Here is a 24,865-nt window from a genome sequence, read left to right as displayed (position 1 = left end):
CTCTCGCTCCTTCCCTCCTCCCTCCCTCTCTCTGTCTCTGTCTGCCAGGGGAGGTTCACACACAGCAGTGTAGCAGCAGTGACTGTAGCCTGTGGGGTCTGGCAAACACAGAGTGAGAGCATACAGACAGTCTAAATATGTAATGCCAGCAGGAAACACTTTAAATGTTCCTACAGATAATCACTAGCCCCTACAGTGGTCCTGACATAACCCATGTGGTGCAGAACCAAGGATGCCATGGTCAGGCTGTGTGTCTCTGAGTATGCAGTATAAAAGGGGTTGACCTACAGGGGGTAAATAAGTATAAATGGCTTTTTTTGACTTGATGCATTAGGGGACCTGGACCGAGACACGTCCGTTCACAAACATTGGTCATCACACCCCACCGGTAATGGCATTCAGAGGGTCTCACCCACTCCACGGGGAGTAGTCAAGATGTGATGTGTGTTGTCTTAAATAAACAGTTGTAGAAGGGTGCTATTAGCCAAGGAATCATTCACTGTTATACATATAAAAATGGCCAATGGTGTCTTGATGCATTAGGGGACCAGATCTGGGACACGACCGTTCCCGGTCATCGGTCATCACACCCCACCGGTGGAAGCACTTATTGGGCTGCATGCATAGGAAATGAAATCATTATGAAAGGGAGGAGGGGAGGAGAAAGGGATGAGGAGGGGTAAGGAGGGGAAACACTCCTGATTCCCATTAATCCCACTACTAAAACAGAGCCTGAGAGCTTCAGGGTGGAATTTCCTGATTCCTTCCTTTAGATTGACACGTCAAGCGAGAGCTGCTCTGTTCAACAGCATGGTTCAGCTAGTTCAGATGTAATACGACTAGAATTTCTCTCCCCCGGTTTGTTGACTGGAAGGCTGGGAGGTGATTTATAGATGAGCTGGTACTGTAGAAGTATACATGTACACCCAGGGTTACAGTGCAGGGATGCTGGAGTTATTAAAGCTTTGTTACATTACTCATTCTCACATTGTGGAAGGAGCTGATAGTACTCTGGCAGTGAGTCAGACAGGGACTTCCCCGAGCATTTATACAGAGGCAGGTACACACTCACACGCATGCACGTGCCCACACACAAGATTACATGCATACACACGCATACCCACATATACACACACACACTTGCACGTTGTGAACGCGCGCACACACATACATCAGATAGCACTCATATTTCCAATTAGGGTAGAGGAATGCATCCTTATTTTCCTTGGCCAACTTTTTTTCTTTGAGTCCTGATTTGTTGGGTTTGTTTCCATTCCATCACCACCCCTTTGTCTCTCTCCTCATCCCTCTCTTCTCTTGTCCTCTCCCTTTTTTTCATGGTCTGTTGTTCCACAGCCTGTGAAGCAACAGCTTGTGTTTGTTTGCAGCATAGTAACAGTGGCCAGCATGTGTTCTGTGTGTTCGTGTGTAGAGGTCTACGCCATCGTCCCCCTCCTCCACCTCAGGTGTCCACCAGCCAGCCTGCCTGCCCATGCTCTGAGAGCATGGATCCCTCTCTTCTTCTTACGCTGGTACAGCCTCCCTCTCCCACTTGCCTGTCCCTATCCACATCACTCTCTACAGTAGAGGGATTATCCCTATGTCCACTCACCATTCAGCGTCGCTTGACTATATTGACAGGGTGCAGGGATGGGTAGAGGGAGGAGTGGAGCAAGGCGAGGACGGGCTGGGGGAGGAATGAGGTGCTGACACGGCTGGAGTTAGGCCCACAAAGCCCTCAGCCTGGGTGGCAACCAGACACACGCTACTATAGAGGAGAGAGGGATGGGGAGAGAAAGAGGCTGAATATGTGGCTATTGAATGTGTGTGTTTGTGTGTGTTGCAGTTCTGTTTGAATGTTTGTTTGTGTGTGTGGGTTTTTTGGGTGTGGTTGAGGGATTGAGTGCGTTTTTACATATGAAATTTGGAACCCTCGTTCGGTTTCCTGGAGCATTTTTTAAATGTTATTCTACAAACTATGTTTTGCTTTTACAAGACCTGTAAATAACTGTTTCAGGGTAGGATTTGAGAGATGCACATTCTACATAACGTTAGCAACATTCTACATAACGTTAGCCACATTCTACATAACGTTAGCAACATTCTACATAACGTTAGAAACATTCTACATAACGTTAGCAACATTCTACATAACGTTAGCAACATTCTACATAACGTTAGAAACATTCTACATAACGTTAGAAACATTCTACATAACGTTAGCAACATTCTACATAACGTTAGAAACATTCTACATAACGTTAGCAACATTCTACATAACGTTAGAAACATTCTACATAACGTTAGCAACATTCTACATAACGTTAGAAACATTCTACATAACGTTAGCAACATTCTACATAACGTTATAAACATTCTACATAACGTTAGCAACATTCTACATAACGTTAGAAACATTCTACATAACGTTAGAAACATTCTACATAACGTTAGCAACATTCTACATAACGTTAGCAACATTCTACATAACGTTAGAAACATTCTACATAACGTTAGCAACATTCTACATAACGTTAGCAACATTCTACATAACGTTAGCAACATTCTACATAACGTTAGAAACATTCTACATAACGTTAGCAACATTCTACATAACGTTAGCAACATTCTACATAACGTTAGAAACATTCTACATAACGTTAGCAACATTCTACATAACGTTAGAAACATTCTACATAACGTTAGCAACATTCTACATAACGTTAGCAACATTCTACATAACGTTAGCAACATTCTACATAACGTTAGAAACATTCTACATAACGTTAGCAACATTCTACATAACGTTAGCAACATTCTACATAACGTTAGAAACATTCTACATAACGTTAGCAACATTCTACATAACGTTAGCAACATTCTACATAACGTTAGAAACATTCTACATAACGTTAGCAACATTCTACATAACGTTAGAAACATTCTACATAACGTTAGCAACATTCTACATAACGTTAGCAACATTCTACATAACGTTAGCAACATTCTACATAACGTTAGAAACATTCTACATAACGTTAGAAACATTCTACATAACGTTAGCAACATTCTACATAACGTTAGCAACATTCTACATAACGTTAGCAACATTCTACATAACGTTAGCAACATTCTACATAACGTTAGAAACATTCTACATAACGTTAGCAACATTCTACATAACGTTAGAAACATTCTACATAACGTTAGAAACATTCTACATAACGTTAGAAACATTCTACATAACGTTAGCAACATTCTACATAACGTTAGAAACATTCTACATAACGTTAGCAACATTCTACATAACGTTAGAAACATTCTACATAACGTTAGCAACATTCTACATAACGTTAGAAACATTCTACATAACGTTAGCAACATTCTACATAACGTTAGCAACATTCTACATAACGTTAGAAACATTCTACATAACGTTAGAAACATTCTACATAACGTCAGCAACATTCTACATAACGTTAGCAACATTCTACATAACGTTAGCAACATTCTACATAACGTTAGCAACATTCTACATAACATTAGCAACATTCTACATAACGTTAGAAACATTCTACATAACGTTAGCAACATTCTACATAACGTTAGAAACATTCTACATAACGTTAGCAACATTCTACATAACATTAGAAACATTCTACATAACGTTAGCAACATTCTACATAACGTTAGCAACATTCTACATAACGTTAGCAACATTCTACATAACGTTAGAAACATTCTACATAACGTTAGAAACATTCTACATAACGTTAGCAACATTCTACATAACGTTAGAAACATTCTACATAACGTTAGCAACATTCTACATAACGTTAGAAACATTCTACATAACGTTAGCAACATTCTACATAACGTTAGAAACATTCTACATAACGTTAGAAACATTCTACATAACGTTAGCAACATTCTACATAACGTTAGAAACATTCTACATAACGTTAGCAACATTCTACATAACGTAAGAAACATTCTACATAACGTTAGCAACATTCTACATAACGTTAGCAACATTCTACATAACGTTAGAAACATTCTACATAACGTTAGCAACATTCTACATAACGTTAGCAACATTCTACATAACGTTAGCAACATTCTACATAACGTTAGAAACATTCTACATAACGTTAGCAACATTCTACATAACGTAAGAAACATTCTACATAACGTTAGCAACATTCTACATAACGTTAGCAACATTCTACATAACGTTAGCAACATTCTACATAACGTTAGCAACATTCTACATAACGTTAGCAACATTCTACATAACGTTAGCAACATTCTACATAACGTTAGCAACATTCTACATAACGTTAGCAATATTCTACATAACGTTAGAAACATTCTACATAACGTTAGCAACATTCTACATAACGTTAGAAACATTCTACATAACGTTAGCAACATTCTACATAACATTAGAAACATTCTACATAACGTTAGCAACATTCTACATAACGTTAGAAACATTCTACATAACGTTAGCAACATTCTACATAACGTTAGAAACATTCTACATAACGTTAGCAACATTCTACATAACGTTAGAAACATTCTACATAACGTTAGAAACATTCTACATAACGTTAGCAACATTCTACATAACGTTAGAAACATTCTACATAACGTTAGCAACATTCTACATAACGTAAGAAACATTCTACATAACGTTAGCAACATTCTACATAACGTTAGCAACATTCTACATAACGTTAGAAACATTCTACATAACGTTAGCAACATTCTACATAACGTTAGCAACATTCTACATAACGTTAGCAACATTCTACATAACGTTAGAAACATTCTACATAACGTTAGCAACATTCTACATAACGTAAGAAACATTCTACATAACGTTAGAAACATTCTACATAACGTTAGCAACATTCTACATAACGTTAGAAACATTCTACATAACGTTAGCAACATTCTACATAACGTTAGAAACATTCTACATAACGTTAGAAACATTCTACATAACGTTAGCAACATTCTACATAACGTTAGAAACATTCTACATAACGTTAGCAACATTCTACATAACGTAAGAAACATTCTACATAACGTTAGCAACATTCTACATAACGTTAGCAACATTCTACATAACGTTAGAAACATTCTACATAACGTTAGCAACATTCTACATAACGTTAGCAACATTCTACATAACGTTAGCAACATTCTACATAACGTTAGCAACATTCTACATAACGTTAGAAACATTCTACATAACGTTAGCAACATTCTACATAACGTAAGAAACATTCTACATAACGTTAGCAACATTCTACATAACGTTAGCAACATTCTACATAACGTTAGCAACATTCTACATAACGTTAGCAACATTCTACATAACGTTAGCAACATTCTACATAACGTTAGAAACATTCTACATAACGTTAGCAACATTCTACATAACGTTAGCAACATTCTACATAACGTTAGCAACATTCTACATAACGTTAGAAACATTCTACATAACGTTAGCAACATTCTACATAACGTTAGCAACATTCTACATAACGTTAGAAACATTCTACATAACGTTAGCAACATTCTACATAACGTTAGAAACATTCTACATAACGTTAGCAACATTCTACATAACGTTAGCAACATTCTACATAACGTTAGCAACATTCTACATAACGTTAGAAACATTCTACATAACGTTAGCAACATTCTACATAACGTAAGAAACATTCTACATAACGTTAGCAACATTCTACATAACGTTAGCAACATTCTACATAACGTTAGCAACATTCTACATAACGTTAGCAACATTCTACATAACGTTAGCAACATTCTACATAACGTTAGAAACATTCTACATAACGTTAGCAACATTCTACATAACGTTAGCAACATTCTACATAACGTTAGCAACATTCTACATAACGTTAGCAACATTCTACATAACGTTAGAAACATTCTACATAACGTTAGCAACATTCTACATAACGTTAGCAACATTCTACATAACGTTAGAAACATTCTACATAACGTTAGCAACATTCTACATAACGTTAGAAACATTCTACATAACGTTAACAACATTCTACATAACGTTAGAAACATTCTACATAACGTTAGCAACATTCTACATAACGTTAGCAACATTCTACATAACGTTAGAAACATTCTACATAACGTTAGCAACATTCTACATAACGTTAGCAACATTCTACATAACGTTAGCAACCTTCTACATAACGTTAGAAACATTCTACATAACGTTAGAAACATTCTACATAACGTTAGCAACATTCTACATAACGTTAGAAACATTCTACATAACGTTAGAAACATTCTACATAACGTTAGAAACATTCTACATAACGTTAGCAACATTCTACATAACGTTAGCAACATTCTACATAACGTTAGCAACATTCTACATAACGTTAGAAACATTCTACATAACGTTAGCAAGCTAGCTAGTTTACAACGTCACAATACCTGGTACTCTTTTCCTGGATTTTGGAACCGTTACTCACACTGGTCCAGGATTCGTTTCAGCCTGGGTTCGTTTGCGTTTCATACATACTTTATAGCGTGGAGCAGGGTACCTAAAGCTCCAGGATCATACAGGGGATACGTGAAAGCACCCTGACAAATCAAGAAAGAGAGAAGAATGCAAGATATCAGAAATGCATTTTCTCGCTCCTCTAATGGTCTCTACAGTCAGACACATTCCATCTGAGAGAGACAGACCAGACAGAGAGGAGGGTACACTTGGCCCCCTGTAGCAGGTGTGTGTTGCTGGCTACAGTCCTTAACTCTGTGGCTGTCTGGTGGCCAGGAAGAGAGATGACCACACACACACACACACACACTTCTAATTCATCCCACACATACCCCGGACCAGACTAAATGACTTCCTCTGCCTGTGGTAACCGTACGCCTCAGTAAGAACTCTGTTCAGACTGTTTATGTATGACATCAAACAGAGACAAAATAAACAAGACCATCAGACAGCTTGACCTCACAGGAGGAATACACAGGGCTTTTTTTCACTGACCACAAAAGTGCTTCATAGCTGAAATTAATAAAATATCTGCTTTACACAGACATGGGGGTCATTGAAGCTGTCTGCGTCCGTTCTGGGAGCAGCCTTCAGCTGTGGAGGGGACAGGAGAGTACAGGAGAGAGGAGGAGAGGAGTAGAAAGGCAGAGTGGAGGGGGGTAGGAGTAATGGTGGCTATTCAGCAGCCTGATGATCTGGGTGTAGAAGTTATTGGCCAGTCTGTTAGTTTTAGCCATGATGCTCCTGTACTGCCCGCGTCTGACTGATGGAAGCGGGGAGAACAGGCCGTGGCTCCGGTGGCTGAGGTCCCTGATGATCTTCTTGGCCTTCCTGCGACACCCCCCCACCTCCCACCTCCCTCCTCTCTCCTCTCTCTCCTCTGGAGGGGCCTGGTGTGGGGGAGGGAGAGTGCTGTAATCTGGCCGTCTGATCTGGCCGACACTCTGCGGTAGCCTCTCCTCTCTCATCATGCCAATCCCAACGCAGCCTTTGAACTCCGCCGCCAAGAAAGTGTAGTACCGCTTTTTTCTCCCTCAGGAATGATCAGAAAAATCATAATAATAAAATAGAGGGTCTGAAAAAATCTGGCGAGCTAGGGAGCTTGAAGATTGTCAGCGTGCTGTTAATAAGCTGGAGGAGCGTGCGGAGGGGGTGATGTCAGAGAGCATTAGGCCTTATTGCTGGGTTGAGTGACACCTGGGATTATCATCTGTAGAGAGGAATAAAACAGCTTTCATCAGAGTGGGGCTGGGGCATGTCTGTTTGATGTCAGAGTGAAGGAATCACACACACACACACACACACACACACACACACACACACACACACACACACACACACACACACACACACACACACACACACACACACACACACACACACACACACACACACACACACACACGTACACATGCACACAGGGGGTTTGGGGAAGGAGGCCAGGAGCAGAGTGCACTACAATATGGGGTCATTAGGAACAAGTGTAGTGAATGATCAAGGGCCAGTATTTGTTAGGAACTAAGGATGGTATCACTGCCACCATAACAGGTTCTGCCCTGTCTCTTCAGACCTCTGATTCAGACTAGAGACTATCATGTCTCTTCAGACTAGAGACTATCATGTCTCTTCAGACCTCTGATTCAGACTAGAGACTATCATGTCTCTTCAGACTAGAGACTATCATGTCTCTTCAGACTAGAGACTATCATGTCTCTTCAGACTATAGACTATCATGTCTTTTCAGACTAGAGACTATCATGTCTCTTCAGACTAGAGACTATCATGCCTCTTCAGACCTCTGATTCAGACTAGAGACTATCATGTCTCTTCAGACTAGAGACTATCATGTCTCTTCAGACCTCTGATTCAGACTAGAGACTATCATGTCTCTTCAGACTAGAGACTATCATGTCTCTTCAGACTAGAGACTATCATGTCTTTTCAGACTAGAGACTATCATGTCTCTTCAGACTAGAGACTATCATGCCTCTTCAGACCTCTGATTCAGACTAGAGACTATCATGTCTCTTCAGACTAGAGACTATCATGTCTCTTCAGACCTCTGATTCAGACTAGAGACTATCATGTCTCTTCAGACTAGAGACTATCATGTCTCTTCAGACTAGAGACTATCATGTCTCTTCAGACCTCTGATTCAGACTAGAGACTATCATGTCTCTTCAGACTAGAGACTATCATGTCTCTTCAGACTAGAGACTATCATGTCTCTTCAGATCTCTGATTCAGACTAGAGACTATCATGTCTCTTCAGACTAGAGACTATCATGTCTCTTCAGACTAGAGACTATCATGTCTCTTCAGACTAGAGACTATCATGTCTCTTCAGACCTCTGATTCAGACTAGAGACTATCATGTCTCTTCAGACTAGAGACTATCATGTCTCTTCAGACCTCTGATTCAGACTAGAGACTATCATGTCTCTTCAGACCTCTGATTCAGACTAGAGACTATCATGCCTCTTCAGACCTCTGATTCAGACTAGAGACTATCATGTCTCTTCAGACTAGAGACTATCATGTCTCTTCAGACCTCTGATTCAGACTAGAGACTATCATGTCTCTTCAGACCTCTGATTCAGACTAGAGACTAGCATGCCTCTTCAGACTAGAGACTATCATGTCTCTTCAGACTAGAGACTATCATGCCACTTTAGACCTCTGATTCAGACTAGAGACTATCATGGCTCTTCAGACCTCTGATTCAGACTAGAGACTATCATGTCTCTTCAGACCTCTGATTCAGACTAGAGACTATCATGCCTCTTCAGACCTCTGATTCAGACTAGAGACTATCATGTCTCTTCAGACTAGAGACTATCATGTCTCTTCAGACCTCTGATTCAGACTAGAGACTATCATGTCTCTTCAGACTAGAGACTATCATGTCTCTTCAGACCTCTGATTCAGACTAGAGACTATCATGTCTCTTCAGACTAGAGACTATCATGTCTCTTCAGACCTCTGATTCAGACTAGAGACTATCATGTCTCTTCAGACTAGAGACTATCATGTCTCTTCAGACTAGAGACTATCATGTCTCTTCAGACCTCTGATTCAGACTAGAGACTATCATGTCTCTTCAGACTAGAGACTATCATGCCTCTTCAGACCTCTGATTCAGACTAGAGACTATCATGTCTCTTCAGACTAGAGACTATCATGTCTCTTCAGACCTCTGATTCAGACTAGAGACTATCATGTCTCTTCAGACTAGAGACTATCATGTCTCTTCAGACCTCTGATTCAGACTAGAGACTATCATGTCTCTTCAGACTAGAGACTATCATGCATCTTCAGACTAGAGACTATCATGTCTCTTCAGACTAGAGACTATCATGTCTCTTCAGACTAGAGACTATCATGCATCTTCAGACTAGAGACTATCATGTCTCTTCAGACTAGAGACTATCATGCCTCTTCAGACCTCTGATTCAGACTAGAGACTATCATGTCTCTTCAGACCTCTGATTCAGACTAGAGACTATCATGTCTCTTCAGACTAGAGACTATCATGCATCTTCAGACTAGAGACTATCATGTCTCTTCAGACTATAGACTATCATGTCTCTTCAGACTAGAGACTATCATGCATCTTCAGACTAGAGACTATCATGTCTCTTCAGACTAGAGACTATCATGCATCTTCAGACTAGAGACTATCATGTCTCTTCAGACTAGAGACTATCATGTCTCTTCAGACCTCTGATTCAGACTAGAGACTATCATGTCTTTTCAGACCTCTGATTCAGACTAGAGACTATCATGTAACCATCTGTCATCATTACTAAAGAGAAGAGATTTTCTGGACGACATTGCCTGATCAGGAAAAACTCTGCGCCCTATCTGAGATGTGAACTGACCTGTTGTGTTTCCTGTTAGGTCACTTCCTGGGGAACCACAGTGTGTTGGACATCCTGAGACAAGAGGGCTATGAGGTGGTGCACACACCATCACACTACCAGGAACCAATCCCAGAGTGAGTACAGAGACACACCCCGCCCACGCAGCAGGGCTACAACCCAAATACATACACACACAGACTACAGTATTGTTTACGCGCTAACACAAACACACACATTGATACATGTGTGTATGGGCATTGAGCACTAATTCATATGAACCCTCTCACAAACACAGTCACAAGTTACCCCATAATTTTACAATCCCACATCAACTAGAGCAGAAACACATGACATGTACTAATTGACCCCCACAGATGTGCTAAATGTAGCACACATGTTTCAGTACATGTAGTACACCATAACAACCAGAGCTCAGCTAAGTAGGAATCCTTTGATTCCCCCAACCCTCACTCCCTCACCCCGCCAGCTGTGAGAGGTGGGCCAGCCCGCTCCTTGCTACCCCTTGGCATGGCTACCTCATAGAAAGGCCTCAACCATTTGCCTCCTGGAGAGGGGTGCTGCATCTCCTCACGCAAACCAGCCCCCAGTCTCCCGTGAACTCTCCCACCCCGAACAGGCAGGCAGCAGCAGGAGGACTTGGGGGGGGGGGGGGGGGGGGGGGTTGATCCAAGGGCCGAGCAGGTTGGGCCCATTAAAATAGCAGCGCTAATGGTTACAAGACTCACATGAACTAGGGTGAAAAGGGAAAAATTAGGAACAATAAGGGAAATCGCATAAAACAGACCTACGTTAAAACCTCCCATCCAGCCACTGCTTTTACAAACTCACTTCCCCACTGCAAATTCCAGCTGTAACCAAACCGTTCCTTCCTGGCTCATACACAGAGCAGGCCCCAGCCGAGCTGAAGGCCACAGCAGTTCTGTTTCAAAAACTGACAAGTGGACTGATTGTGGTCGAAACACAAAAACACAAAACCCCTCAAAGCATGTTGTGCTCTCTGATATGAGGTGACACAACAACACAATACATCAGGAAGCTTGTCGGGTGTTTATCAAGTGTAAACCTCAAAACTGAGCCTCTGAACCCAGAGGCATCACGTGTTCTCTGCTCAATAGAGATATTATGACAGAAGGAAAAAGTGACTCAGTGTAGAGTGGCTATAGCAGCCAGCCACTGTAGTCAGTGTAACACTGGCAAACACAGAACTGAGCACTGTGTTGTCTGGACCTGGGGCCTCATTATGATGTCAAACCTCCAGGGTGTTTACTGATGGGAAAGCAATATGACCCTTCATATACATAGTAGGAAGAAGTTTCCCCTAGATGTTGAGGTATATGGGGTTTGGGGTTTTCTGATCCTATATCTGTGCCTACAGGCAACTACCGGTAACCAGATAGGGAAGGACAGGTAAGGAATGAACTCCTTGTGGATTAGTGTAGGGCCGTGTTTCAATACTTTTGAAATCTATTCTAACTTCCTCCTTTCCTGCTCGCACATGATTGTGTTGATCAAAGCAATGTAATAGAACCCTTACTTTCACCTATCCGACCATTACATTAGTGACTACTTCAATGAAATGAATATGGTAAGGATGAATTTCTAAGGTATTGAGTTGTCAGGGTGGTTGGGGCAGATGTCACTCAGAGACAAGCCTCCACATGGGTTACAGCTTCCTCCCTTGTGGCTTGTTTAGACACTTTGTAAACTTTTTACACGCACAGAGGGCATTGTGTCCCTGTTTGAAGTTCAAAGCCCTTTGGAACATATAGATAGACTAGAGAGCACCGTGATGGTCAGGTCACCTTAAACCACACACCATTACACATTCACACACAGCATACAAGGAGAACCTCCCTAAAATATCTGACATAATATGCTTAAACTGCTCAACATTGTTCTGTTATCTTTAATCTATTCTAGTGACGAGTGAACATACAGCCAGGTCTATACCATAGTGCTATGATATTTAATAAGCATATAGTGTTCTGTTCCACAGAGAACCAACAGAGAACCCCAGCGATGGGGGCTCCGATGCGGGTACAACCTCTCCCTATGACTGGGTGACCAGCCCCTCAGACCTGGATGGTAGCCTGGATGGTTTGGAGGAGCTGGAGGATGAGGAGCTACCCCACATGCTGCTGCCAGATAGCCTGAGCCAGCTAGAGGAGTTTGGGAGACATAAGCGCCCCCGGAAGGCCCACCGCAGCCATGGCCGCCCACGCCTCTTCAGTGACCTGTGGGTTCGCATCGGTGACGGGTGAGAGAAGAAGAGAACAAATACACACACTGTCTCTAGGTCTTTAATGAAACCATTCAATGACAACAGAAAATAGCATAAAATGAAGAGTAGCAGACAGTGCCACTGCACACTCATAGGACATGATGGACACTCACACAGCAAGAGACCACAACAAGCTCTACCACAGTGCTCCTGTTAACCTGACTGATCTTGTTCTCCTACCCTCCAGCACCACAACTCCTCAGCCTAATGTGAGGATAACCAATGGCTATGTGACGGTGGAGCCTCTCCTCACCCACCAGGAGCAGAGGAGGAGGACAGGCCTCTACCCTCCAGTGGAACCCCCCAGCCAGGCCTCACCCTCAGCGCTGCCCACCCCCAGCTCAGCCCAGTACACCATCGGCACCACCCACGCCCTCACCTGCCTACTAACGTTACTCACCTCGCACCTGCTGTTCACCTCCTGACCACATGGTGGAGCTCTCTCCACAGACAAAAACTCACACTGTCTCTATACCTGAGCACCGTTATGTGCCAAGAACCCTAGAACATACAAAGATCTACATATAATGATTCTGCAAATGGGAACTGGAGGTGGAAATTAACTGCTATGGGCATGGAACATACACAGAACATAGAACATGTAGACATGGATATGAGGGTAGAGAACAACAGACAGACACACCAAGGACTTCTGAGACAGAGCTGTCCGTCTTCAGGCTTCTGTGAAGGGAGCAGGATCAGTCTGTGAAAAGTTATTTAAGCTCACACTGTGGTGGAATAACTTTCACCCATGACAAATAGATAAACGGTCTCTATCAGAGAACTAATGGAAGATACTGTATATACGACATCCATATTATGAAGTTGTCAGTTGTAGAGGCCAAGTCTTAAAATCACAAGAAAGCAATATGATAAATAATAATAAATGTTATTATTATGAATAATATTGATATTAATGATGAGAATAGACATACTAATCACTATAATAACAGCTATAACTCTGTAATAAGGTCTGATATCTTAAAGACATTGGACGTTTTTGTAAATTGTGCATTTTGTTCATAAAGAAATATTGTATATTTATTATTTCTCGAAGAGTATATTTTCTTGCATTTGATGATTCCTGGAAAAATAAACTTTTGGAAATTCACTCAAGTTTCTTGAAGTTCCTATTTCTCTGGGCCTGCATTTCAATACTAAGCTTAGACCTACAGAAAACGTAGAGGGGAATTCTCCAAGAATTGAATTCACTGCCCTCTACAGGATCCAATTGGAATGCAGGGATTGTCATCAAGTTACACGGCATGGTTCCACTTTCACCACCAGATGGCAACAGCGGCTTTAACAAAAAACAACAATCACAAAACGCTCAAGCTCCAATATGAAACCAATTAAGACTCCATGGTCATGGACACTTCTGCTACTCCCACCACTTTCAGCAACGCTCTTGTTAGCTTTTATGTAGTCACAGTATATATATTATGTAGAATTTCCAACAGTGTAGGCTTTAGCACAATATGTTATTTTTCTGCAGCAGGCAAGTCTACAACAGGTGGCAGTGGTGACAGTGAGTTGACTATTCAAAGAACTCAAACAAAGGTAAGTGCTTAGTTTATTTATATATATATAGATATAGCACTTTGAAAACTAGAAACTAGGATTCTCGTATTTTCACTGGTGTCATATTATTTTATCTAATCAAATTCAGTATAGATCTAACCATAGGGCTATGCCTTTATTTATTTAGACGTGTCATTTGATTTAAAAATCGAAACACAATTTCAGTGGTTAAATTAATTTGGTTATTGTTGGCAGCCTGGTTAAAAAACTATTATACTTTTTTCAGTTGAGAAAACGACTCATTGACTTGTAACCAGTTGACGATATTGATCCAAAGAGTATTAAAACATGTTTTACAGTGTCGTCCTATTCCACACTGCATCTACCAGAGTAGGCTACCGCTCTTTAGATGTATTTTTACCTTTGGTATTTGATTTGTTAAAGTCTGTTTTTTTTGTGCAGAATAAAACAAAAGATCGTTATTTCTTTGTTTCTTTGTTCAAACTGTCAATTCAATGTGACAGGTTTCTGACTAATATTGCCTAATGTGAGCAATCATCATACAGTATAGGCCTATGCAAGGAAAAGAGAGGTTAGTTCATTTTCTGAATTGTGGGAGCACCGTTTCACCTACAAAACACACAACGGTGATTAAAACGTTCTTTTTTCAATGGGACAGTATAATATTATGATTGGCCTCAACCCTTATCTAGGCAAAGCCTATCTATTTATATGAAACATGTTATTTATTTATTTATTAATTAATTAATTATAATTTTCATTTAGTTATTGTCACACATTCAGTCATTCCCGAAGTCCACGTTGACCCATGTGACTCATGCATGTAGTTGCTGGATGTTCCTCTAGTCCTGTACACCGGCTGCTTTTAATTAACCTAACAGAGCCTTGCACTGGAGCCATCTGTTATAGGACGGCAACCAAAAATACTAGACCTATGTCGTCCTGTATTTACTGGAAATATGGGTATGCTAATACATGGAAAAAAGTCAGAGTAATAACAGACATTATTGTTGAACGTGTTGAATGTGTTTATCAATGTTGAATGTGTTTATCATGATGAAATATTGAGGCATATAGCTAGATGTTGGAGCACAGATAGGCTTCATATCTATTCCAAAATATGCATTCTTAATCGATATCATAATAGTTTAAAAAAATCTAACGCACAGAGCATTGGTTGACTGCAACGTGTTTCACCATATAGTAAACACAAACCAGATTTAATGAGCTCAATCATTATGAGCCTTATGATCCATCTATTCCATTCTGTATGAGACTATGATAATATGTAACATTCCATTTGAGATTGAAATCCATTTAAGTTTCAAAATATTTTTATTGAGAGACACCTGTTCAAATTGGCAGCAAACATACACTTTTGTCAAATGAAAGATAAGGAAGTAGCACAATCAGCTGCTATGAATTGATGCAACATGAAAGATACAAAACACAATCACAACTCACTCAATAAAGTACAATTCCCAAACCTTATAATACAAATCAAGTATAACAGTGTGAATGCTTCTAGTGACAGCCACTCCTTCACAAGTAGTATCTGTACAGCACTTTGAGATATTAGCTGATGTACGAAGGGCTATATATAAAATAAACTTGATTTGATTTGATATCCTAACTGCCACAGCCATTACACCAAGTTGTTCTGATGGTGCTTGCTTGCTAACTAAATCCCCTTCATCTAATTGAGATGCTCCAATGACACTCTAACCCCATTAATATTCATTGGATAATAAATTATGATAACTGTCTAAACTTTGTTCCAATTTCAACTTCCTCTATTCCTTCCTTCAGACAAAGTTTCTGGCATGATGGAGAGAGGGGAACAAGTTTTAAAAAATAAACAGCTATTTCGCCCCTTAAGCCAAGACAGGACAATGTTTGCCTTTGCTAGAATACCATTTTCCCTGTGCTTTGGGGTGTTGTTTGACAGAGTGGGGGTCCTGACAGAGTTCACACAGGACTGACCCTCACACTGCCCAGGAGGGAGATCAGTCTGCATATAAATAAAAGATTACAGCTGAAAATCAATTTCTGGGCAAACTCATTAAAAATTCTTCTTCACCTTAAATGATTCCCCTTCTTTTTGAATTCTCCCCCTCTGTCTCCCGGCGCTCCCCTTTCTCTCCTCCCTCCATCCTTCCTTCCCCTGTTGCTCTCCCCCAGCGGTAATTACCAGCACAAGTCGTTTTTTGCCCTTTGATTTGCACCGTTTCACAAATGAAGGTTAAGTTTGTTTAACCGCGGTGGATTTGCCAGTCATGTTAAAGCATATAATGTGGCAGGTCCTTGCTTTCTCCACACACCTCCACCCTTGGCCCCACTCCCGCTCTCCACACACCTCCACCCCTGGCCCCACTCCCCCTCTCCACACACCTCCACCCCTGGCCCCACTCCCCCTCTCCACGCACTTCCTGGAAGGTTGGGGGGGGGGGGGGGGGGAGGTTCCAAGGTTAAGGCTCGCCGGGGCCCAGGGCCGACGTGGGCTGCAATGGATCATGCACCAGACTGAGTTGACTTGACTGGAGGGGGATGAGGAAGTTGTTAAAAATCACCTCTGGTAAAAGGATTACAAATCAAACAAAAAAGCTTAGTGGTGTGTTTGCCTTGTGAGGGCCTTTAGGTGCTTGCAGGAACCCATTGAAAGCAGCATGATGGAGGAGAGAGATAAGAAAGCAATTGTTATCCAGTCCAAGGTCTTCCATCAAGGACCTTAGAAATCAACACCATGTTGCTTCTATTAAGGTTATAGTTTGTGAGTTGTGGTAATACATTGAAAGGAAGGAAAATACACAAAAGACAGACACACCAATTATTGTATGTTCACATTTCAAATTGTTTCCCTTGTATGAACCTATACATAATAGAAATCACAGAAGCCAAGAGCGCCAAGAGCATATCAAATGTATGGGTTTTGATTCTAGAACTATTGCACAATCAAAACACAACACATACAATTGATACATATTGGCGTTAACAATAACCTTTTACACAAAGGTGTTAAGCCAATAGTGACTGATACATATACGGAATGCTTCATCCATTTAGCATGATGAATTGTATAGAGTAAGGTATAGTAAGAAAATATACAATTTCTATCAACTTAACTAACCACTGGATAGTGTATGTTCCAGCAAACCAAATGCCTGGCCTTCTCTGTCAAGACATCAGCAAGAAAGCTTTGGAAACAAAGTGGACTTGCCCTCGGATAGATAGCTGACCTCTAAAAGATAATCCCTCTGATAGAGGATGCTGAGGCACACTGCAGATGGGGAAACAAGACTCCTAGTATACTATAGGACATGACTTGAAACTACTAATCTTGTCTCTTCAAGGCTTAATCCATACTGTAGCAGTACAACTGAGTTCAATGGGTTTATAGTCAGGTGCAAGCAAGGCCCTAAGACCAACCCAAAGAGAAACAGGGACAAATGAAATACAGTATATTATATACTACATTGTTCCTATTGTTTTGACTGTTTCCATACGTTTATATTATGGATACACATGGCAACTCAAAGCACTATCGAAGTGGCTGTTCGCCGTACAACATGGCCGTGTTTCCATTGAGATGACTGTTTTGCGACATGTGAGTGTGTGTTTGAGGAGGTGAGAGCGAGGGAGAAAAGGACAGTGTGTGTACAAGGGAGAGGGAGAGGAGAAGGTGAGAGTGTTGTGTTTCACAGGTTTTTGCGACGATGCACTGCTTTATTATTCAGCACAAGGGGCACTTCACCAGCCGAATGGCTTCTCTTTGATATCGACAGCAGCTTGAGGGGGAGAGTGCACTCACAAACAGGCGTAGGCAAATTTATTCTTTCAAAAAAAAATAGCTGTGTACTTCTCTGGCAGCGGTGGCTGCACATGCGGGGAGCCAATCGCTTTGATGCTCCAACAGTGACACCCAACACGGTAATGAAATATGGTAATTACACACACATGAAAGCCATGCTACACAGACCAGGGGGAAAGGGATACAAACAAATATGACTTTATCCAAAGATACCCTTTGTGATGAATTCTCCTTTTCATAAACATATATTTTATTCTATTGGGGAAGCACAATGCAGCATGAGCCATCATTTGACCCAGAGAAGGCTCAGGGTAAGAGGTCCACTGATTAAGAACCTCATTGTTAACCCTCAACAATAACAACACAGCTAACAGAACAGGGGGTCGTCCACTGTGCTCTTCACTGTGCTGCTGCTATTTCCTTTCTGTGTCCCAGTCAGTAGTAAACTGTCCACAGGAGAAATGATTGGCAGGTCCTGTTGTGTTGGTCAAGGCACTCAAGGCAGTCAGTCTCCCAGCAGGGATTGCACATGATACTGGACATTGGGATCTTCATGTTATACCTTTTTGTGCCCAATTCTATCTGCTCCATTAATTGACAGATACATCTTCCACTTGTACATTCCACACATGCCTCTCAATAGAACTACATGATGCACTTAGCTTATATTGAGCTAGGTGGCCAAGGAGCATGGGAGGTAGGGGGGTTGAAGGGGGGATAGAGAGTGAAAGAGCATGCAAGAAAATGGGTGGAGGGGGCTGTTTGTTTGACCATCAGTGTTTGCTCTTGAGTCAGACAGCCAGAGCCAACCCTTTCTCTCTTTCTCACACACACACACGCACACACACACACACACACACACACACACACACACACACACACACACACACACACACACACACACACACACACACACACACACACACACACACACACACACACACACACACACACACACACACACACACCTTAGCCTTCCTAGCTTGGTCCCTCCAGGGACAGAACTGGAGGTCAGGGAGAAGGTGGAGGTCAAATGGGCCTGGATCAGTCCTGCTTAAACACTGCTAATATGACACAGTGTGTGTGTGGGGGGGGGGGGGGGCGGGCGGGCTATGACCATCTAACTGGGACTAAATGCTCCATGAACAAACACACACAGATGCACTGTGCTGATGCGCAAAATCATACACACATTCACACGTACGCATGCAAATACACACCTTAAGGTCAGAGCACGGGGTGAGAATGTTAAATGCTCATCCTAAGGACATCAAATATTTTCCTATCTGTCACTGGTATTGGCAAAGAGCCTCTCTGAAATATATAAGGAAAAGAGAACTGAACCATATAGTTATTAGAATCTGAGAAAAGTTAGAGAAAGCTCTTATATCTTGCTTAATTGTGTTGAGATGAGGATGAACTCTGGGCACCAGTGACCATGGTACAGACATGGCATACAGATGGGGCCAGCTAGCAGTGTCCTCTCTCTCAGAGTGCAGTGATAGGATTTTTATTCCAGTCCTGCGCCTCTTTTATCACCCCTCTCCAGGTGTATCCAGGTAACTCCAAGGCCACCAGGCTCTTAAAACAGGACAGTCAAGGTAACAGGTAATTGCAAAGGCGTCTCGTAAAATGGCCTGTTTGCCCAGAGCTGAACGAACACAACCTCCTATTTCATATGTCAACCTGGGACTCACAGGAAGCACACAGGACAAGAAGACACTGCCAACACTGCTCCTCCTCCTGTACTGTATATCCCGGCTCTCTTCCTATCTCTTTATCAATCAACTTGCTTCTTTGTCTTCACCTACATGTTTCTCCCCCTTTCTCCTTCTCTCTTTTTTTCTCTGTCTGTCCTTTCATCTTGATCTCAGTTGTTCTGCCCTCTCATTCTACTCAGCCTGTCTCACTCTCTCTCTATCTCTCTCTCTCTCTCTGTCACTCCACTCACCCCCCCCCCTTTACCTCGTTTTCATTTGTCTTTATGATTAACCTGGTTCTCTGTCCTCCTCCCGCCTCCCAAACATCAGTCTTTTAATGTTTGATTCCAGGTGATAAGAGCAGTTTGAGAGATGAGCCTATAAGAGAGCAGGAGTTAAAATGAGTTAATGTGGTCAAAGGGCAGAGGCTAGGGAGGTACCGCAGACACACATACACGCTGCACAACAAACTGCCTTCTGGGAGGTCTGGCTGTCCTTGCCTGGCCTGGCCTGGCCTGGAGTCTCTGGACCAGGCCCAGCTCGGCACTCAAGGTGACAGAGGACTGAGAGGAAACTAGTCAAGAGCCAAAGCACTCCACCAGAACCACTGCATGGCTGGCCACACATCCACATACAGTAGGCCTGCACAGGGAGAGAACACAAAGGACTATCTACATCTATCTAGACTGTCTATCTGCACAGCAGTAACTATAGTATTTACCTACAGTATCTATGTACAGAATCTATAGCTCTACCCCACATGCACTTACACCCTGTAATACACACACACTCACACACACACTAGGCCGCCCAGCTCACTGTTTACTGCTGGACACTGTCACACTCCATTTCCTCACCTTCAACAATCACTTGTTTGTTTCCATCTGTAAACAAACAACACAAGCAAAGTAGACACCGATAATTTAACTCTCTCTCAGACACATGCACATCCTCTGTCTCTTGCTCGCCCCCTCTCCTCTCCTCTCCTCTCCTCTCCTCTCCTCTCCTCTCCTCTCCTCTCCTCTCCTCTCCTCTCCTCTCCTCTCCTCTCCTCTCCTCTCCTCTCCTCCCTATTTCCCTCTCTCTTAGGGTTTCATCTGATGTGATCCCTCTGTGCTCGACATTATAAAATCAAATGTATTTATAAAGCCCTTCTTACATCAGCTGATATATCAAAGTGCTGTACAGAAACCCAGCCTAAAACCCCAAACAGCAAGCAATGCAGGTGTAGAAGCACGGTGGCTAGGAAAAACTCCCTAGAAAGGCCAAAACCTAGGAAGAAACCTAGAGAGGAACCAGGCTATAAGGGGTGGCCAGTCCTCTTCTGGCTAAGCCGGGTGGACATTATAACAGAACATGGCCAAGATGTTCAAATGTTCATAAATGACCAGCATGGTCAAATAATAATAATCACAGTAGTTGTCGAGGCTGCAACAAGTCAGCACCTCAGGAGTAAATGTCAGTTGGCTTTTCATAGCCAATCATTGAGAGTATCTCTAACGCTCCTGCTGTCTCTAGAGAGTTGAAAACAGCAGGTCTGGGACAGGTAGCACGTCCGGGGAACAGGTCAGGGTTCCATAGCCGCAGGCAGAAGAGTTGAAACTGGAGCAGCAGCACGGCCAGGTGGACTGGGGACAGCAAGGAGTCATCATGCCAGGTAGTCCTGAGGCATGGTCCTAGGGCTCAGGTCCTCCGAGAGAGAGAAAGAGAGAAAGAGAGAAAGAAAGAAAGAAAGAAAGAAAGAAAGAACGAAAGAGAGAGAGAGAGAGAGAGAAAGAGAGAATTAGAGAGAGCATACTTAAATTCACACAGGACACCAGATAAGACAGGAGAAATACTCCAGATATAACAGACTGACCCTAGCCCCCCGACACATAAACTACTGCAGCATAAATACTGGAGGCTGAGACAGGATGGGTCAGGAGACACTGTGGCCCCATCCGATGATACCCCCGGACAGGGCCAAACAGGCAGGATATAACCCCACCCACTTTGCCAAAGCACAGCCCCCACACCACTAGAGGGATGCCTTCAACCACCAACTTACCATCCTGAGACAAGGCCGAGTATAGCCCACAAAGATCTCCACCACAGCACAACCCAAGGGGGGGTTGTGCCGTGGCGGAATTATCAATTCATTGTGTGCTGCTTGTAGCTGGCGTGTCTGATTGAAGTGATGGGCTGATTCCTCCTGCTTCCTCCCAGATGGAGGGTGCTATAGCAAATAGCCCAATGGGTCTGTTTAGATAACACTGACCTCTCCCAGCCGGGCCGCCTGCACAGTAAGTGAGCGGTTTTATGGGATTCTGCCGTTCCTAAGTGGAAGGGAAAAAAAGAAAAAGAGCCAAATTGATCAATTCAGAGATGGACAGAAAGAAAAAAAGATGTGGCCAATGGTTGTGAGCGTATTGTAGGCTGTCTCCCACCTGCCTCTCCATGTACAGGAGTGCTAGTCATCACCAGGCTGAACTGCAGGAGGACACAAGGGGCTGTCTGCCTGCCTCGGCTGATCTGCATCCCATTGGGTTACCCGGGAAACATATAGTAGGCTGAAGGGGGGCCACTTGCGCCCTTCCATGGAAATGGATATTCACGTCTTTGTTCCATATCATGATAGTATTTCTAAAATGATTCCTGTTAAATTGTGTGCTCCTCTCAGCAGCCAAGGCTCTTCATCAGCCAACCATCGCGCATGTCAGGATTTAAAGACTAACGTTGATAAAAGAAAAGGAACCAAATGAAGAGATGAATAAATCTCTGCATAAAAGATGCACTGATGAATTGACATGGAGAGAGACAGAATAAATACGAGATATTATATATCCTGTTGCTTCCTACTAGCCTGTTTAAACTGCCCCCCTCTCTCTCTCCAGCTGTAACACTGTGATGCTTTCAGAGGGCCCCTGTGTGTTCCAAGCTAAATGGCCTGATCTCTGAGTCCCACGTATTAAGGCATCATCAGCCTGTGTGTGTTTCCCCATCTCTGTGGCCTTGTGCTTAAGTGCCCACTTTATGGGCCACATCAGAACACACACCCTGTTATAATGTGCATTTAAAAAGAATGGTCTTTGGCGTTATGCAACTCCTTGCAAACAGAGAGGCCTGTTTAAAAGTTATGGGGGCGATATTATGGCTCATCTTTGAAAACTGGGGGGTTGTAAAACATCATTGTAACTCCCTCATGTGACAAGATGTTTTACAATCGCACCATTAAAAGCCATGGAGTGTGAGGGCCAGGTTGGGCTGGGTGAGCCACTACAGGCCCTCTCTCCCTGGTTGTGGGGCTGGAGAGAGGAGGCACGCCTTCTAGTGAGGAGTGGAGCTAAAGATAAAGATAATGTTGTTCTTTAATTAAAACAGCACATCTATCCCCATTGATCCCAACGAGGGGAGGAGAAGAAACAGTCATACAGACAGAAATAGACAGCATGTAATAAACAGCTTAGTAGTGCCCAATACTGTACACAAGGCAGTGTGTGAGTGAGTGAGTGAGTGAGTGAGTGAGTGAGTGAGTGAGTGAGTGAGTGAGTGAGTGAGTGAGTGAGTGAGTGAGTGAGTGAGTGAGTGAGTGAGTGAGTGAGTGAGTGAGTGAGTGAGTGAGTTGGAGAGAGAAAGAGAGCGAGAGAGAGAAAAACAGTTTAATGAGTATTCAGAGCATTGCCAACCAAAGAGACTTTTCAATAGTTAAAACTTGAGCTCTGTGGCACTGCAGTTTTCTTTGTAGTCATATTAGTCATATTATGTCTAAATGAACCATCATAGACAGATTATTAAAGGATTCATGTTTAGCAGACTGAACACAGCATGCAATATAGATGATGAGGGGTGTGGTACTAATGCATGACAGTGTGACTTTAGTTTAGCATATTGAATAAGTTGAATTGCCTAATTTTCAACTAGTTGGAGTAGATGTGGATCAGACCAGCTACTGCTTCGCTTTTATTGTTGAGCTGCGTGTTGAGCTGTATGCTGTGGTTTCATCAGCCTGCCCTCAAGCATCTGTATTTTGACAGATACTTGGCGGGACGTCCCCGGTCGGGTTAAAGAACCCAAAGCAAACATGCAGTCTTGGCGTTGCATGTTCTAGACTAAAAAACTTCACGAGTCAAAAACGTAACTAAAATCTATAGGAAATTAGTCCTGACTCTTGCACAATGACACAACGTCTGATAATAGTGTTACAGGACTATTTTTGAAGACAATTACTCCTGCACTACGTTCGGCAGTCATTAGGAGGAGTTATGAAGATTGATTTCCTTGGTTGAGCCCATGCGTGGTCCACAATTACAACCACCCAGCTTTGCAATGACCTAGGCCTACCTACCACGGTAAAAATATAATTAACGATGTCTCAGAAATGAAAAGGATAAATCAGACCACGATCTGACGAGGGTTTGATGAAAATAGTTAAGGTGGGAAACTATCTAATGAGTAAATTAATCATGCAAAAAAATGTACCAACCAACTGCACTGATAATAATATTATTATAATGTTACTATTATTGTCTTTTTCCATTATATTTCACCACCTCTCAAACCCACCTAATCTCTCAAACCCACCTAACCTCTCAAACCCACCTAACCTCTCAAACCCACCTAACCTCTCAAACCCACCTAACCTCTCAAACCCACCTAACCTCTCAAACTGACGCCAGATGCTTTAAAACAACACATTGTGCTGCACCTATACGGTGTATGTATGTACATTCTTTTTTTAAATAGCAGAAAACAAGGCTTGTTTGAGTTTGACCTTTAGACCAAAGGCCAACAAACAAAGCGATAAAATCCATGACAAAATAAATCTCATAATATACTGTATCAGAGATGTTTTGGAATGGGGAGGTTTTGGATAGAGACTGAATAGTATTTAACATTCAAGATTTCCATTTGGCCCTCTGAAAAGACTGAACACCAATTGTCCTGCTGGTCACCTCTCAGCTCTACATTTTGATAGAATGCAAATGTTGGAAGTCTATGGCTCGGTGTGGGTAATCCATTGATTTGAGATGAATACAGTGGCTACTCTCAGACCCTTCACAGTTATTAGGACTAATAGAAAAACATAAAATAAAGAATCTGCTCAAACGC

At 42.2% G+C, this 24,865-nt stretch overlaps 1 protein-coding gene across 1 annotated transcript in view; it reads left to right on the top strand.

Moving 5' to 3' along the window:
* The window catches only part of trabd2b (TraB domain containing 2B), a 142,173-nt gene extending 129,021 nt beyond the window's left edge, over positions 1-13,152 (top strand). The window contains exons 5-7 of the mRNA XM_039003123.1: positions 10,463-10,559; positions 12,428-12,703; positions 12,915-13,152. Of these exons, the coding sequence (XP_038859051.1) occupies positions 10,463-10,559; positions 12,428-12,703; positions 12,915-13,152 (611 nt within the window). The remainder of the gene's footprint in view (positions 1-10,462; positions 10,560-12,427; positions 12,704-12,914) is intronic.
* Positions 13,153-24,865: the final 11,713 nt, after the last annotated feature.

This window comes from Salvelinus namaycush, chromosome 10, assembly GCF_016432855.1.
Source record: "Salvelinus namaycush isolate Seneca chromosome 10, SaNama_1.0, whole genome shotgun sequence".
In the NCBI taxonomy this organism is placed as follows: Eukaryota; Metazoa; Chordata; class Actinopteri; order Salmoniformes; family Salmonidae; genus Salvelinus; species Salvelinus namaycush.
This window is presented reverse-complemented; position numbering and strand designations above follow the sequence as displayed.